Genomic DNA, 19,903 nt, shown 5'->3' on the forward strand with positions numbered 1-19,903 from the left:
GTAAATGTTATAAAAAAAAAACCAAAAATGCTGCTACACAGATAAAGTTCATCCTTGTGTGTTTAGAAATTGAGGTAATTCTACTATAAATACAAAAAGAGCACAGTTGTACCTCACAAAACAGTTTTTACTATGTTGTGCATTTGTAAGACGGAGACAACACATGCGGGTATAGCGTCCTCTTAACGGAATCACGGAATGAAAAGTGGCATACGATGGTTAAGTCAGGAGAGAAGGAGAGTTTGAAAATAGACACTGTGTTTTTTTATTAGGATATCACAAGCCAAGGTTTGAATGATTAATTTTTTGGTGCACGAGAAGGAATTTATAGTTTTGACATCCCTTGAATTTGCATGTGCGGATTACAAATGATGATCCGTGAAGCTTTTTTTTCTCTTTGGTAGATATCTACCTACAGTTATCTAAAAGGTGATCTTCCTCATACTTGATGTAGCGGGGAGCATGATTACAGTCTGTTTTTTAGGTGTATCTACCTTGGCAGTTGTGACACTGTGGTGGACCATTCCTAGTCGTATTATATGGTATTTCCACTGTGATGACTGACAATAAGTTGAGTATTTCCTTAATGTTGTGGTCAAGATTGAGGTTTGTGATACAGAGAAATGTCAGATGTCCATTTTATTACCTGTGATAGCAACGTAACATCTAAATTATTTGAATTATTTTAAATTAGACTGACACTGAAGTATGGAACCACATGTGCAGCGTAGCCTACTTTGACCGCGGGAACTACCACCATACTCCGTCTATGAGTATAAAGTTTAAGCGAAACACGGAATATTCTTCCAGATTATATTTGAAGTATTATATTGAAGCTAGTTCAGTTTGTTTAACCGAATTTTGTAATCACTGACAACCATAGACACAAGACATATCAATAAAATATATAGATATTTATATTTCTCCTAGCCCATTAAAAAAACAGTTTTTTTTTTAAGAATTTACATGTGCTGAAAAACTTCTTCAATTACCCATATAAGGACTTTAAATAAATATTTTTGAATATTATATTTTATTATCAGACATACTGATAAGTGGATAAGTGATAAATTTCTAAGTTTTTTTTTTATAAAAATAGCATCATAATTTTTGGATAATAGGGTTTTAAATTTGACTAGTCCGACTGTTTGGTGTATGAAAAAATATGTTACCTAACCTAAATATAATTATTTTTTGTTAGAACATATTATACATTTTAACGTAGAATTATTTTATAAATATGTAAATATTCTTTCTACAAAGGCACAAAAAAAAAAAAAACTGGTGTTTTTATAGGTGGTCCTTTTTACCACAAAAATACTAAATGGGTAAAAATATAATTTAAAAACTTTTGAACTTGTAATTTATTTGCCGTATCATTCAAGTATACATTTATATACAAGGACTTTCTAAATGATATTTCAAGATATGAATATAGGTACTAGCAAAATCATGCTCACAATTTAAAAATAATAAAGTTCAAATCGCTCATATTCACCTCAAATTACGTATCTATTTTGGTACCTACCCAAATAAATATTCGTATATAAATATTAAATCAAAAAATATTTATTTACCAGTTACCTAACTTAATACATCAAACATTAATGTATACATGGTTTATAAACAAATTGGCTATTGTTGGTTGAATATTAAATGATTGTTGTCACAATTAACTTTTAATTAGTTATTAGTAGTTATTACTATATAGGGTTATTCAAAAATGTTGTGTTTCTTTTGTTGATGTATTAACATTTCGTCTTTACGCTTGAATGGTCGCGAGCAAACACAACATGAAAACTGTGGCGGTGTTTGACATTCGTACATCACATGTCTTTTCAGTACATATTTACGACTTTTTCCTTTATAACTACGTCCGCAGTCATTGGGACAGAACACAGGATCCAGAAGAGAGTCTTTATTGGTCGATTCGAGTAATTGCAGAAAATCTATGAAAACAAGATTAAATTCCAAATAATGATTTTTATGATATATTTTAATTACATTAAACGTTTTATTTAATTATTTTGTGTCGCATAAAGCTGTCAACATAATATTATTATAACCAGCATTCCAAAGCAAGCCCGAATAAGTAATAGCAATATCAGAGAACAAATTATTATAATGATAACGTATAATAAAATTTGGATATAATACAAATACATTGATTATTGATAAATTATGAATATAGTTTGTATTTTGAATAATTCGATCAACAGATACGAGTTTGGTGTTTGATTAATGTATGTGAGTTGAGGTGTGTTTTTCTGGCAAAACGTCTGTAACAAATCAGGCAAATGAATTTTTTTGGAACTCCACATTCGTGTTTCAAGTGACGTTGCAAACTAGATTTCTTCCAATCACCACTGTAATAGCGGCCACAGTTATTTGGACAATATAACAATTCCATTTTTCCTGAAAAAAAATAGTATACATATACATGATTAGAATTATAGTTAAAAAATATTAATTTTGTAAAATAATATGACTGTAATAAAATAATAAATAGCAATAAAGAATAAACCTGTCAAGATCATAATGATATGGATACCAATGCATAAACTAGAAAATGAGGTTGCAAACAAAGCATAATAGGAAGCATTAAGTAAATACTAAATATTAAATCAAAAATATAAAATAGTTATCCCAAATAGACATATAAATAATATTTATAATTAATATTTAAGTAAGTCTACCTAGATACAACAAACCAGATAAAATAAACAAACATCCGGTGATACTTAAAGTAATTAATTAAAACTTACAAAACTTTAATCATTATTTTTGAGTAGTTATAACAATAAATGTATAAAACACAGTAGGTACTATAAAATATACAAAAATAATTTAACCAATAGATTAATAATGGGTAGAAAATATTCAAAAATCAATAAAAAAACTTGGGGATATGCTTTCGTTGAGACCTTTATTTTATTTAATTCATATTCCAACACATGTAAAGTTAGATTATCCAAATACAGTAGAACCTTGATTATTTGAACTAATTGAGATCGCAACTAGTAAGGATACTGTAAAATTTTTTAAAAAAATAATTTTTTTTTTAAAACATTTAATTATATACATACTATTATATATTACTATGTTAATCATTATTAAACATATATGTTTATGAAATTTTTTTGACAAAATTATCCATTTTCATTTGACGAAATAATAGCTGCGACGCTCTTTTCTGCAGCTAAGTCACAAACGTTTGGATACGCTAATATATTGTAGTTCAAATAATAGAGGGTTTGTATAACGGAGGTTCTACTGTATATCTATATTTAATTAGTTTGATATTACATTGTTTTCTAAAATCAGAAAAAAATCAAGCTTATTCAGATAAAGATTTTGCCATGAATTCACCTCGGAAATATGATCTTCACGGTCCTTCTAAATACACTTTTACTAAAAATAAAATTAATGATGATAACCTAATAAATTTAATAATATACAGTCATAATTTTTAATAATATTTTGATATTATCATTTGAAATAGGTATTTACTAGGTATTCATATTCTCAATTATTGTTTTCCCCTATAGGCTTTTCTACAGGTGGCCATGAACTCATTTATTCTGTAATATAATTAGAATCTGGATAAGATGCTAAACAAATTTAACTATATTAAAAAAAAAATACATTCTTGTCCTATTTGTTTTGAAAATTGTATTATTATTAATTATTATCAACTATAAATCGGAGAAGCTGAATCAATCAACTTTCTATCAAGCTTTTGATACTTTACAACTTAATAATTAATAAATAATATAATTATTTTGATTACCTTTTTTGAAATTAGTGTTATGAACGTAGGAGCTAGATGGGCAAAAAAAACTACATTTTAACCATATAGTATGAAATGATATAATATTTTGTAGCTATACAACAATGATTCAATTGCAATTAATATTTCTTATTTTCAATAATAATAATATTAAGTAACTAAGCGAAGCAATGTAGCATACCACTGTGGGTTTATACTAGATCAGTAACCTACAATTATTTACTTTAACTGTAATTTCATTAAAAAATGGTATTGATAATATATTTTATATAAAAATTATTTTGTGATAAATAAAAATATTTAAAATGACAAATAAAATAATATAATCATATTTAATTATTTCCATAATTATAGGAATAACAATTCCATGGTTGATTATAAACAAATGGTTTATAGTTTTACTGTAGTATAATAAATTGAATAAATTAATAGTAATATATCATAATTTAATAATAATATTATAATCTTACAAAAAACCAAATTTTATTTAAATTTTTTATTTAAAGCAGGGGCGCCATTTTAGGAAAGAAAACAATAACATAGTTTATTAGGTGGAAAGTATAGTATGTGCATTCTTTTACTTTCTTGATGTTTTATTTATTAACTTTTAACTGATAATATGTTGGTTAAGAGTAATATTTGTAATTTGTTTTCCTTTTTAAAAATTATTATTATTGTAGAATTTTTATTAAACTCAAAATTCTGTTAGTTATAATTATTGTTTTAATACGTTGTGATAAACAATTCATGTACCTAGTTTTTAATATTATCTTAGTACTGAGGATATATTATTGAAAAGTCTAAAAACTAAAAAAGCTGACTAGTGACACCGTTTTTGATTTTCTTAATAACTGAAATGGCGACCGTGAATTAAAAAATGATACAAAACAATATAAAAATAAGAATATTTTTAAATGGTTATTTTCGATTCCAAATTGTACAGAAATACAATACGTTAGTTGTAAGGAAACAAATTTAAAATATGTTTATAATTTTCTTAAATTTATTATTTATAACATTAAATATTCACAAAAATACTTTATGAACAACATATATGTGTGTTTTTAAATTCCACTTTTGTGCAAAACGCTTATGACATATCATGCATTGAAATCTACGAGGTACGCCGCACTCATGAGTTAAATGTCTTTTGAGTAATTGCTTTCGGTACTGGCCTTTGTATTTGCGACCACAACTGTTTGGACATATGGCCGGATCAGTCTTGCAGATCTCATCTAACTGACACCACTCGGTGGCTGTAAAAATGAAAACTTGCAATATGTTAAATGAAAAAGATTGACAGATTTTCAAAAAGCAAAAAAATAATTTTTAAACGCGGATATGATCATAATGAAGCATAAGAAAACAAATATTACAAATCATAATAAAAACAATTTAAATAGATATCTAGGAAAATTTAAATATACAAAACTAAAAATTGGAAATAATATGTGTTATTTTATAAAATAGTCAACTGCAGTCGATAGTTATTTCATAGTATAGTGTTATGCATTTTTTTTATGAAAAATATTATATTCAAGATTGGAAAATGTGACCTGTAACCAATTCAATTTATTTACATTAGTAAATCTGTTGAGACATATAAGATTTTAAGATTAGGTACAACAAGTTAATTCCATCAAATTTTTTTTATTAAAAAAAATTAATAATTCAATAAAACTACATTTGTATAATTCTGATTTTGATATTGTAAGAAATATTTAATAATATTTAAGTATTGTTATCTGTAAATATATAGATATTGGTACACACAATTTACAGAGGTATTATATTCTATATTTATTAAGTTAACCGCCTGTGAACAATGGCCATGTGTTTTTTTAATGAATAGTTTTGTGCGAATTCCCTCTGACATTCAAAACATCGAAATTGCCTAGGTACGCCACATTCATACATCAAATGCCGTTTTAATAACTTTTTTCGATGCATTCCTTTGTACTTCCGCATGCAATTGATGTTTGGACATATTGCAGGATTTAATATAGATATAGCATCTAGTTTGGTCATCCAGTATGAATTCATAACAGCTAAAAAAATATGTTATTCTGTTTTACTTTTACATTATAAATTATAATCATAAGAATATATTTATATACTTACGCCATCTACAAGCATAAACACATGAATAATTGGTTATATATAAGTAGAAGTAAAATTATCTGTATGTATTAAATATAGATTAAAAAAATTTACTATAGTACCTACTTATTTATTATACTTATTAGTTATTTGTACTATGTATTTTCCTTTGTTATATTTATATATAACTATGTAAGTAATACCTATTGCGTTACAAATACCTAAATAATCAGTGGCTACAAACCTCTCTACCCAATTACCATTTGTATTTTGTAGTAATATGTTTGTAATATAAAGGTTCACTATAACAACTCAATACCATAGGTTCATTAACGTGTGCACTATATTTTTGTATAGATACTCTTAAACCCTTCCCCCCCTCCCCCATAAATAAACCCTAGCTACACCTGTGTACATACTATAATGTATATTGTGAACACATTTAAAAAATGATACATAGCAAAACCATTCAATTTATAATCCCAAAATAAGTCCAAATTTGAAATTAGCCGATGGGTTTTAAATATTGTATGGAAATCATTTTAAGTGGAAAATTATAAAATGGAATAATAGTTTTCAAAGAAAAACAAGCTTATACTTTAAACCCATAAAAACATTGGATTTTTAGATTTTTTAGGTTAGGTGTTGGTAATTATAGGCCATAAAAATAAAAATGTAAAGTTTATTTTGTATTTTAATTTTTATATTTTTATATTTATATGTGATAATTACCTATAATATCTAGAATTCAATGTTTAAAAAAAAAAACCAAATTTACCGATACAGATAATAAAGACACAAATCAAAAATTAGTGACCATAAAATCATACACCAAAAATTAATAATTATGGAAAAAACAACCATTAAAAATTTTTAATCACCAACTGGGGAGGTGATGCTGTACCATTTTGTGGTCTCCCCTGTTAGTAGTGTCATTGTTACCGAGTATTCTATCCAAAGCTATCGTTCAAATCTATACAACAATGTCATTAAATGAAACAGCACCAACAAGGTGGCCAAACGTCTTAGGACCTCCTGACCCTCCTGCCTAAAAAGTCTTTCCTAAGGCTCCCTCAACACATCACCAACTGAAATACAAATCAAAATTAAACTATTTTTGTAATAGATAATGCGCAAGAAAACCATAAAAATACAACTTTCCATTATAATCTATTATATTCCTTTATTTCTATACCTAATTAGTATTAACATATAAGTATATAACATGTTTTAAATTGGGTTCAACTCATTAATATTTCAATAAATATATAATAATATATTGTTTAGCTAAAGGAAGTTAAAAAAGTTAAAAGGATACACATTTTCCCATTCAGAAATTGTTTATAATATATTATATGTATTATATGTATTTATCATTGTGATGTTAGGGATGTTAGAATTAATTTTTTTATGAAAAACACTTTATTTGTATAATGTTATCACACTTTATTATCTACATAAACGTTTGTCATACTTATTTGAAACATTAACTAATAATTACTTTGTGTACTAAAATCATATGTTTTTTCAAAGACCATTTTTGTGAAAAACGTTTAAAACAAATAGTACATAGAAATCTTTTGGGTACACCACACTCGGTATCTAAATGTCGCTTTAAATGACCCCTCCGCTGCTCTCCTCTGTAACAGCGACCACATTGATTTGGACAATAAACTGGATCAGATTTTGATATTTCATACAGCAAATGTAGCCATTTTTTTGAACCTAAAATTATAAAAATATTGTATTTATTCTTGAATACATATATATCAATGGTACACACTTGTATTATATAATAATAAGTTAGTTCCAAACGAAAAGCTAATGAAAAATAAACAAATGTGGCTCTTGCCATAATCGAATGCAGTTAATCTGTTTATACAAATTTTCCACTTTCCACCTCTCCACACATAGTATATTTGTTTATGTCACTGTGCATTCCGACTCCGTAATATACTAATACATTTATTTTGTCAGGTAATATTAAAATAGCCTAATTAAAATACCTCATTATAAACATCACTGAACCTTCATCACCAAACATAAACATAGTAAGGATAAGGTATTGATACTAGGAAGTATCTATATAAAGAAAACAAATAAATAAATGAACATATTAAATTATATTTTTATCATAAAAAGTATGTATACCAACTAGTAAGTAATTTTATATACGGAAAGGAATAATACAAAGTGACTATATTTTATCACTTGGAATAAGTAAGTAACTAACTAAATTAAATACAATATCAAATCATCCAAATCTATTTTACAAATATATTAGTAAGAAAAAACCATTTTGATATACTGTATATTTTGTATTACTGTGAGTTATGGATTAAGTTGGTACAAGAAAATAGGGCATACTATTTAATCTAACTATATCTAGATATATCAATAATTAAAAATCATTAAACATAATAATATAATGATACAAAAAAAAATTGTATTCTAAACTTTGCATATGTTTTTTGTTGGATAAACTACAATTGTAATGACCTTTTTTTATACAAAAAACATTTCTTTTAGCTCATATGGCTTTAGTTACAATGAAATAAGAAAGGGCCCAATGCCGATTTTCCAAAGTTTGGCAGTTCTATATACATTGAAAATTATATTTGATACTTTAGTTGCTACTTTTCCATTAATATACTGCTAGATATCTATTTAGAGGAGAGGGTATAGTACAGTGTATTATATTAATTACTAACATAAATTAATTCATAGGAAAAACTCTTAGGCCTCCAAGAACTGGCAGATTTTGATGACTATTATTATCACCCTGAAAGAAAAAGACTTTCTATAGCCACTCAAAAAAAAGCTTAAAATTGTCTTTTTTTTATATAGGTACCTGGCCTTTTATAGAGTTTGAGATTAAAATATTGATAACATAGTTTAGTGTGGTCTGTAGAAAATTTTTCATTATAAATTTAAAAAAAAAAATCAAATTTGGTCAGGTTTGTTAACAGAATTATTACTCGAAATTACATTAGCACTAAGAACCTATTATATTTAGAACTTAACATCTTATTAAAAAGCTTAAGATATTTTTATTAGGTAGCTACAGTTTATTTTATTTACATAGGTTATAGGTATTTTTGAAATATAAAAAATACAAAAATGCCATTAATATTCTTGCAACGGTTGCCTGTTTTGCAATTAAATACCTATATCATTTTCTAAATTCTCTATTTCCAAAATTCACCCAAAATTCACCCAAAGAGTAGTGAGGGTTTGATGATTCATCATTATAGAAACGATTTCGAGGCACTTTAGCTTGCTTATGAACCATTATTAAATGAGATTTTAATGTATCATTCTGTGCAAAACGTTTATCACACAAGTGACATTGGAATTTTTTTGGCACACCACATTCATCGGTTAAATGACGTTTGAGATGACATTTTCTCCTTAAGCCTTTATATTTTCGACCACACATATTCGGACAAACTGCTGGATCATTTATGGACAATTTGTTTAATTGAGATAACCACTTGTGTCTTAATTCTAAAAATTAAAAAAACTATTATGAATAAAAAAATTAAACCAACAATATAAAATTAAAATACAACATGTTACATTGTATTATTAGAAGCATTTCAGTAATTTTCTATATCATACATTCATAAAACGGATACAACTCATGTAGATGTTGCGTCCTAACATTCAAGGAGACCAAAAGAGGAACCAAACACAATATTAAAGTAATTGTACTCATAGATATTATATACTAGATATTATCTATGATTGTACTAAATACTTAACAATATTGACTCGAATAAATAACAGATAATTTAAATTTTGTAGATATTTAAAAATAAAATGTAAAGGTAAATAAATAATCATTCCAAAAGATAAATAGATGTGTATTGATAAAATAAAGAATATTAATGTGTAATATTGTTGCTAGGATAATGTTTTCTTATATTACTTCACAACAGAAAATCGGAAATAATGATACATATTAATACAATTTTATAATAATATAACAAAGAATATAACAATACAAACATTTTTGATTAAAACATGATTTCATAATGAAATCATAATTAATCCGAAATTGTTTAAAATAAATTTACATAAATCAGCAAGCTGAAAATATCTTAAGTTAACAAATCAAAAATGTAAACTACTCACATAATTTAGAGTGTAAGGGGATATGTGCAATAATATTTTTATAATTTTTCAATTTTTCAATTTAATTTATTTATTTTAATAACAGAATTTTTAAGTGAAAAAATGGTTTGAATTTAAATATGTTAATTTAAGAAAATATTATGGTTATTATACATCAATATATTCTTTGTACAAATATTATAATGTTTCTGGAGAGATACATTATAGGAAAACTTCTTAAGACACAGTTCACAATTAAATTTCTTCGGTACACCACACTCATAAATTAAATGCCTTTTGAGATGTGCTTTTCTACTTTTTCCTTTATACTTATGACCACATTTATTTGGGCAGATCGCAGGATCTGTTTCTGATAACATTTTCAATGCTCCAGTGTTCAGCCATTTGGAATTAATTTCTGAAAAAAAAAAATAAAAAACTAAGTAGGTATAATCAAACAATGGTAAAAAAAAATAGTTACGTTAAAAATTGTATTGATGTTAATTATTAAAAACATAAAACAAAGTTATAAAAATATAATTTTAAATATTATATTATAGAAAACACCATTATAAAATCACATTAATGAAGAAAATATTAGTAACTCGACATTTTTTTCTATAAATAATTTTAACAATATAAAAATAACTAAAAGAATATCAGTTGAGCATATCGGGGTAGAGATGCAGAGTGATTACTGATACCACCAATGTTAAAAAGTAACATTCTTAACTAAGAAATGTATAAGTTAAAGAAAATGTTTTTACTAGTAACATATATTGTGTAAGAATAATTCGTAAAAAGTATTCAAACAAAATAGTACTCAAAAAACCAACAACCACAAACAAGGTTAAGATACAAAGGACAAATGACGTTGAACTTTATATTTATCTCTTTAATATATGTTTGTTTTAGAAACACATTATTTTTATCCTAAAAAATATCATAGCACAACAACATAATTGATTATATTCTACAGTTTTTTTTTTAGGTTTTAAGGCTATGGCGACTGAGGTCATTAGTCTGTATGGTTGGGTCGGTTGGTAAGGTTGGTTAGAAACACGTGTATTATGTGTGGCAAACCAGGTGGTCACCAATCCAAGAACTAGTGGCAGCAGATGTTGCTTACTCTCAATCTGGTCGCACGATTGATTTCAGCCACAGCGCCATGCCAAGCCACATTCTATAATTTACTGTATAATGGATTTCACTTTTCAAATACTTAAAATGTGTAGGTATGTATGCTATTAGTATAGAATATCATAAAATAAATATACTAATAAATTTATGTAATAAATATATGTGCAAATGATCTAATGAATAATTTATAAATAAATTATGATTTCATTCTTTTTATTTTACCAATAAATAACTTATGGCCTGTTAAAAAAACAAAATTATTTGAAACTTGCAAAATAAATACAATTGGAAAAATATACATCTAACAAAATATGAAAAATTAAAACAACAAACGGTGTAATATTTTTTAACACTGGTACATTTATTTAATTATAAAACAGAACATAAACTTGACAACATGAAAAAATAATTACAATTAAAAATAATAATATATTTTATGCTAAAAAATGACAAAGAAAATATAAAAACTTTATAAATACTAAAAATGTATAATTTACTGAAATAAAAAATATGTGTACTAGAATAAAAATTTAATTGAATTTACTACAAAACTATTATTTTGATGATTTTCTAAACAAATTTAAACACAGTCAACAACTTTCAATACTGAAAAAACAAAAATTATTAAAAATACATACTTTTAAATTCTAAATTAAGCAAGAGAGCTTAGAATAATAATTATTAAATGAGCCTTCCATGGCATTGATCCATCTGTCGCCTGGCTGTCTGTAATTAACTAACTCAAATACGACTGGACCGTTTTCAATAAAAGTTATGTAAATATATTCCTTGAGATTTTGAGTGTGTTGATAGCTATATTTTCAACCCTTATTTGTCATTTATCATATATTACATCATTCAACTCTCATATTTGTTTTAAGATATAATTTCTTTATTCAAGGCATTAAACAAGACATTTTGATGCATGCTTTTATCTCATGTGCCCAAGTAACCCAAACAAAAACATGTTTTTATTTAAAACCTTATTCGGGCTATTACAAACATTTAATGAGCCAAATCTGTCCCAGCTATTCTCAAGTGGTGCCAAGGAACAGTATTTAATTTGTATTTATTGAAATAAATAAAATAACGTTATTACTTATTACATATCATCGCATGATTTATATCAAAAAAAAAAAATTTATGTCATAAAATAGGTAGGTATATAAAACAAGATTAAAAACTAAAAATTAATTTTATGATGTATAAAATATACACTTCTTGAATTTTACATATTAAAATTAATATAAAACACTTTAAATAAATCAAAATGTAATAAGTAATTTCACATTAGCAACAAATTAGAATAGTTAGTGATCTATTTAGTAAGATAAAAAAACTACTATGTTGGTAGATCATTTGTGTATTGTTATGTTTTATGTATTATCACCATGTGTTTTTTTCTATCTGAATTATGAGTAAAACGCTTCAAACATACATCACACTGAAATTGTGGTTGAACACCACATTCGTATCTCAAATGTCGTTTGATGTTTTTCGAACGATATCTTCCTCGATAACTGCGTCCGCACATATTTGGGCAAAACTCCATTCCTTCACTATAAACCATGTCATCTAAAACTTTAAATAAATAAACATTATTAATATTATAATTATTATACATTACGAAAAAAAAAAAATAATAAGATACAATTATAGAAGCGGCAAGGATTTATAAATACATTAGATTAGCTTCATTTAAAAAGTTAAGGAAATTAACTAATTAACTATTACAAGTGGTAAGTATGTATATAACCTATAAAAATGGTTGTTAAGAAGTAGGAACCAATAAAATTTTCAGTTATTATCACAAAAAAAACGCAATTTTACATACAATCAAAGGAGTAACTACGGGATCAAATGTTTATACGGGGATAGTCCTGATTGAAGTTATATGAGTTCTAAAAATCAGTAGTGAATTTTATCCCGATATATTACCTCACAATACATCTTTAGAAAAATAAAATATATAAAAATAATGATATATTATATAGGTATACAATAATTTCTCCTGTAGTCGAGTAATTGTTGCATAATTATTGTGTACTAGTCTGTGTATCTATTGTTTATACTACTATTGAACTATATCATGAACAAAGATGAAAGGAATTTTAAGTTAGGCTGGGTTTTTAGAGATATTTTTTCTGTACTCGTCTTGTTATAAGTTTACTTTGAGTTTTAAACTTTTGCAACAAACCAGAATTATCATTTTATAATCTTTAAGTACTATAAACTTATGTAGTGTTCAATAATACCATTTACATACTATGCATATATATAGAAGTACAAAGTTCTACTTTTATAATACTAGGGTAAATGTTTATCTTTAACCTTGTTTTATTGATTTTCTGATTAATATTCATTCTTAAAATAATAACAATTGCATGCCTACAACAGGTATATTAATAATGTGTAGATAAAGTATATATTAAAATGCAATGTTTCCTTTGTTTACTTGTGTACCTATGTATACTTGACTAGATGATAATACTATTTTATAATATACTATATTAATAAATTAACCCATTAGCGACAGTTTTTTTCTTTACAATTTTAACCAAAATTTTGTTGATAAGGTATTTGTTATGCCTCAAAAATGATTGTAAAAAATCTATGTGCCCCCCCCCCCCCCTGTAATATTTGCATTGTGTCACTGTATACGCTCATATTAAGCATTTCAATAAATATACAACTATATTTTAGATTTAGAAGGTAAGTATATTTACCAATATATAGTGATAATTTTAATACAGAAATTATTTTTCCAGTCATTAACTAAATTATTTTATAAATTATCTAAAATAAAATTATGATCAAGTAAATGCCAAATTATAAAAATATGTAGTTTTCAAATAATTGCAAATCAATTGCAAAATATTGAGGAGAATTGGATAACATCCCCCACTTTAGGGTGTTAAGTTGGTTAGGTTAGGTTACAACTTCCCACACACAACCCAAGTACCAACTAGATTTCATTTTAAATTTGTAGATAGAATCACTTGACTATTTTAGATTATTAACTCATTATACCCAACAAAGTTAAGACATTTTTAAAAATATGAAAATATGGCATTATGGAAAACAAAATTTTCTCTTTTCCTTATTAAAATATACCAACAGCCATAATGTTTGCCTATAAAAATAATTTGCCACATACCTATTATTAAATAATTAATTTATAGATTTTTAAAATGGTTAATTTAAATACTTTAATATTATGTAACCACATCAAGAAGTTAAATAATATTTAACTTCAACAAAAATGAAATTAATGATAGGATAACAATGTCAGTATGGTGTCGGTTTATTAATTGAGTTCTATCTTTATCTCTATTGAACAGTTAGATATTATATCTTATGACAACAAATACACCTGATATCTAATACACCTGTAGCAAAATATAAATATATATATAAGGAAGCTGTGCTTGGTTAATTCCTCAGTTCAAATTTCTATGACATGCCTAACAAACAAAAATACGTAAGATCTTACTCCTTAAAAAAAAAAAAATCCACACATAAATTAAATAATTATGAGGAGAGGAGGTTGAACCACCGAACAACTTGTATACACATACCTAAACTCAAGTACAAAAAGATATATGTACTTTTGAAATTGAAGACTATTTAGCCTATAGGTTAGATCCTGATGTCCTATATTCACTGACAATCCTTTATGCTAATACCACACTATTCTATCATGTAAATAATGTTCCCATACAATTTGTGCTGTTAAATTTGTTAATTCTGTGATATTTCTTATATTACATTTATATACTTATAAACTACAAAAAGTACAAAAAGTCAAATGGTTTTAATTTATATAAATAAATATTAAGTATAATATTAATTAAAATTACATAAATATTACTATAATATAATAATAAAAAAAAAATTAAAGTATATTATTTTTCATTCATTGCCATATAAAGGACACTTATATTAATGATACCAAAAAACAATTGTACTTTTTACAAATATGTAAATTATAATTAAACTAAATCTCAAATGAAAACTACATATTATACAACTTGGTTACATTTACATTTGGTAAAATTTTGTGCACCGTTATCATATGTGTCTTTCGATTTCCTTTCAAATGGAATTTCTTAAAGCAAATATTGCATTGAAATGTAGGTGCTTTTCCGCATTCATATCTGAGATGATTAGTTAAAACGGTTTTTCTATACTTTCCAGAATATTTTCGTCCACATTGATTAGGACAATCTACAGGATCTTGTTTTGAAATTTCCTTTAACATTTTCGTCATTAACTCTGAAATTTTTTGAAAGCTTTATTTAAAAAATATATTATCTATTTTATAACACTACAACAACACACATTTTCAATCCAATATTTATTTTTCAACGTAACATGTTAAAAAAAATATACAAATAATTCAATATCAAGTTTAAAAGCAATTGGTTCAATAATATAACAATAAGCAAGTAAATAAACATAAATGTTAAGAAATGATCAAAAATAAGTTCATAAATGATAATGTAGTAATGAGCATGAACTAGTATAGTTCCATACATCAATGGTTCTATAGATTAAGCTTATATAAGCTTTATTTTTTTGTAAGAATAACTTTTAAACAATGAGCTAATACAAATTACAAAATATTTTATATTAAGGTAAAATAAATAATAAATAATAAAAATGGAAACATTAGTATATTCATATTATGATTTAAAAACACCAGGAAAACATATAATTGGTTAGCAATCAGCTATTATAAAAACTAAAGTTTTCTAAGTACCTATGCAAATTATGCAATACACTTACGTTTATCTAAGTTTACAAAATGAACAATATACATTTTAAGACATCAATTAAAAAAAATTGTTTTAAATATTTAAATAAATTAATATATTATATATAAATTTCAGATTTTTGGCACAAAAATACTATTATACAGTTGTGCAATATAATCATTTTATGAACATACTAACATATTATATTATACACAACTTTTAAAATTTTTTTTTATGGTTTGTATATGTAATATATCTTGTATTAGTTATGTTGAGTTTAAGTTTTTACTATAATTAAGGTCTATCTAAAATAACCACACAACCAAATTGGGTACCTCACAAAAAAATAAAAATAAAAATGATAGAACATTTTATGATTTATGTAAAATAATATATATAGTTTTTAAATTAGTGTAACGTATGATTATGAATTTGAATTTTTTTTTTGTCACTTCTAAAACCTTGGCTAGTCGAGTATGGCTGAGCTACAACTTTGGAAATGTATTTATTATAGATAGAATGGTGAACTAATACAATAAATAATGAAATAAGTCGAGTATTTTAAATATTAAATTATTATTATAAATAATAACAATACAAATTTCATAAAACACTATTTATTTGAAATGTATAATATATTGTGTCATTATGTGTGAGTTTTTTATATTGAAACAGGAACTGCTAATTACACAATCCAGCATTCAATGATAACAACTCCAGCCGTTGATTTTTATTGAATAATTCCATGAACAAGACCTAAATGTCCCTTTAAATGTGCCTTGTGAACAAAGGTCCTATGGCAGTATTCACATCTAAATTGACGCGGTACACCACATTCATACTTAAGATGCACTTTTAAATTTGATTTTCGACTTTTTCCCTTATACCGTCGGCCACAATTGTTTGGACATATAGCAGGATCATATAATGCTGCCATTTCTAATCTCTCTGGACCTTTCACTGAAATAAAATAACAGATATTTAAGATTTTAGATTGGTAATAAGAAAATGGAAAAACAATATGAATATTACATACAGATTAGTTTTTAAAAATGTTGAACATAAGAATTCAATTTTTACCATACATTTAAAATGAATTCAGTATATCATGATCATTATAATATTATAAAGTTTTATGTAATTATTTTAGTCGTTTAAAAAGTAAATAAATGTAATAAATGCCTGAATACAGTGGATATTACCTATTACTACCATTCTGGGAACATTTATTAAAAAGCCATAGTCTAAGTATACAACATTTAAAAAAATTTTTAAATAATTTTAACATTTCAAATTATATTTTGAAAATACACAACACAAAAATTATAAATGTATTAGGTTCCCCACCTTCTTCATTTTTATTTGAAATGTTATTAGCAATCTCTTAAACACTTAATAATTTTATTAGTTGTATATTATATTATATTTTAAATATATTGTAAATGTAACTAATAAATATAATAAGCCGATAATGTCGGGTAGTTCTATGTGATGTCATACCACTAATATATCATTATATCTGATGTTGTACTACAATTATATCCACTGTCTGTATATATTTATAAATATATAATTAAACTGAAATGACGTAAGAATTCTGTGGTTCAAGAATTAAGAAAATAGAAATATTGTGTGCAATAACTTAATTAGATACACATTTGATGAAATTTTTCGATTGCCAAAGAGATCGATTTGGAACCATTTTCATAATTTCCAGTACCTATTAAGTTAGTCAAATGTATTCCTATCAAGTCATATACTCTATTACATGGATATTTAGTCATATCATACATTATTTTTTCAATAGCCATTAAGTTTTAAAATACTTTTTAAATTTCTATCATACCAAACTAAGTCAAATTAGAAAGGGCTGTAGAAGAGTAAAAGTACCTTTTATAGTTTTGAATTTGAATTAATACTTAAGTATAAAAAAATATTCTAAATATTTTAATTTTCAAAAGTAATCATTTATTTTTAAATTGCATGGTGAATATAATTAATATTAATATATATAATATATTTATATTTTATTCCAAACAGCAAATTAGTCACAAAAACAGAAGGTAACATCAGGTGTTTTGTATAAATGTATTACAGATGTATAAAACGTATACATTTTTATTGAAATTAAATACACAAATATATTTTATTCAATAGCACTGAAATTCTAAAATATTTCATTATATTTGATAATTGGTTCATAAACAATAACATGTATAAAAAAGAGAGTTTGTATTAATACTAACAATATTTTTAATGATCCATAAAAAATAAAAAAATGAATAGATAATATATCATACATTTATCTATGAGTACACAATTAAATGTTTTATACCTCAATAGACGATCAGACTTTATTACCATAAGGATCATAATTTATTATCATAAAGATAATGTTAATTTTCATGAATATTTTTAAAACAAATTGCAAATGATTATAGTATAGGTATATAAATCATAATTTACTAGCAAAGATCGCTGGAAGTGGCTTAACTAAATACAATTAATTAAACTTATTTTACTTTAAAATATAATTATAATAAACTATCGTATAGTCTATGAGGGCTAATACAGTTTTAATACTTATCAAAACAAATAGATTTTAAAAGTTAAACTCGGTATTCAACCAAAGTATAAATTTAAATTATTTATAAAAATATATTGAATAAAATAAATAAATATGTATGTATGTAGCTAATATCTATACACAAATTAAACGATTATAATAAATTAAAACATTTAGCTTCTAAAACATTTTTTGTATCTTTGAAAAAAAAGTATGTATATAATATAAAGCATTAATAATATACATTTCTGTAAAAAAATTATATTTTATACAATTTTTAAACGGTAATCCTGATCTTATTGTTTTATGTACATTACATTAACTGTACATTTGAAACACTTTAAATTCACAAAATAAATATTGGTAATTTATCCAGTAAGCTTATTGTAGCAGATTAGTATAGCGCTACTATTTGAGTGTTTGAAATTTAAATTAGTGGAATTGAGTAGAAAAGGATAATTAATTATACTGTAGGTTAGGAATAACACTTCTTAAACTTAAAATTATTATGAATAATCAATGTTTGTACAACAACATATAAAGAAAATATCTGCAACAAAATATGAAATCAAAATAGCGCTCAATCATAAAATTATAAATTTTAAAAAGCTAGACACAAAATGGGGTTGTGGGTTATAGATAAACTATTGCATATTAAAAATTCATTAGAAGTGGAACACGGTTAATTCCACACTTCTTGACATTTTTAAGTCTCTTCAACAGATTTAATATCCAATCTTTAAAGACACTAAATGGAAGTTGTAAAGCATATCTTCTACATGAAAAAGAATATACAAAATAAATAATTAAAAAAAATAATACATAATTGTAAGACTAATACACTTCTAACTTCAACGAAAATCTAAAATATATATGAATATAAAATAGTTTTAATACATTTAATACATTTCATTTTCAAATGGCAATTTTTCTAGTAAAATATATATTAAAAATACTACCATACTTGGAATTATATTTATAGGAGACAAAAATATTGTATATTATTATTTACTATTTAATAAATATGTTGTCTTTAACTATTTTTATATTTAATTTGTTACCTAATGAACTCTTATATTTATAAAATAATTAAATTTTTTTTATCGTGGATTCAAATAAATATAATTTATATGTCATTTAGTTTATAATCTTTTCCAATGACGATTTTGTGTTTACATCCCATATGTGTCTTAAGAGTGCATTTGTGTTTAAATGTTCGATTGCAAATATTACATTTAAACATGCATGGTAATCCACATTCATAAACCAAGTGATTTCTAAGATTTGTTTTGCGCCATTTTCCTTTATAGCTCCGGCCACAATTTCGTGGGCAATAAGCAGGGTCATTTTGGACAGACTCGTTAATGCGAGCCAATAATCCTAGAAAAAGAAATAACAATATTTTAAAGATGATTTAAACAGATAAATTAAATT

The 19,903-nt window shown here is 24.9% G+C and overlaps 1 protein-coding gene and 1 pseudogene across 20 annotated transcripts in view; both read right to left on the bottom strand.

Annotated features, from left to right (window-relative positions):
• The window catches only part of LOC132951710 (longitudinals lacking protein-like), a 208,869-nt gene that overhangs the window by 29,295 nt on the left and 159,671 nt on the right, over window positions 1–19,903 (bottom strand). Inside the window, exons 5-6 of one of the 20 annotated variants that reach the window (XM_061023623.1) lie at window positions 15,192–15,421; window positions 12,707–12,727 (exon numbers count right to left, since the gene is read on the bottom strand). The exons of 12 other annotated variants lie outside the window; for them this stretch is intronic. In XM_061023623.1, coding sequence (XP_060879606.1) covers window positions 12,722–12,727; window positions 15,192–15,421 — 236 coding nt within the window. In that variant the 3' untranslated portion in view covers window positions 12,707–12,721. Of the gene's footprint in view, window positions 1–1,547; window positions 1,950–4,801; window positions 5,047–7,361; window positions 7,616–9,047; window positions 9,398–12,500; window positions 12,728–15,146; window positions 15,422–19,580; window positions 19,850–19,903 lie in introns of those variants that run through there. 7 more of the 20 variants (XM_061023622.1, XM_061023625.1, XM_061023619.1 and 4 more) reach the window with 7 other exon arrangements.
• Window positions 10,267–19,903, bottom strand: part of LOC132951720 (uncharacterized) — a 124,808-nt pseudogene continuing 115,171 nt past the window's right edge.

This window comes from Metopolophium dirhodum, chromosome 9 (genome assembly GCF_019925205.1).
Source record: "Metopolophium dirhodum isolate CAU chromosome 9, ASM1992520v1, whole genome shotgun sequence".
Lineage (NCBI taxonomy): Eukaryota > Metazoa > Arthropoda > Insecta > Hemiptera > Aphididae > Metopolophium > Metopolophium dirhodum.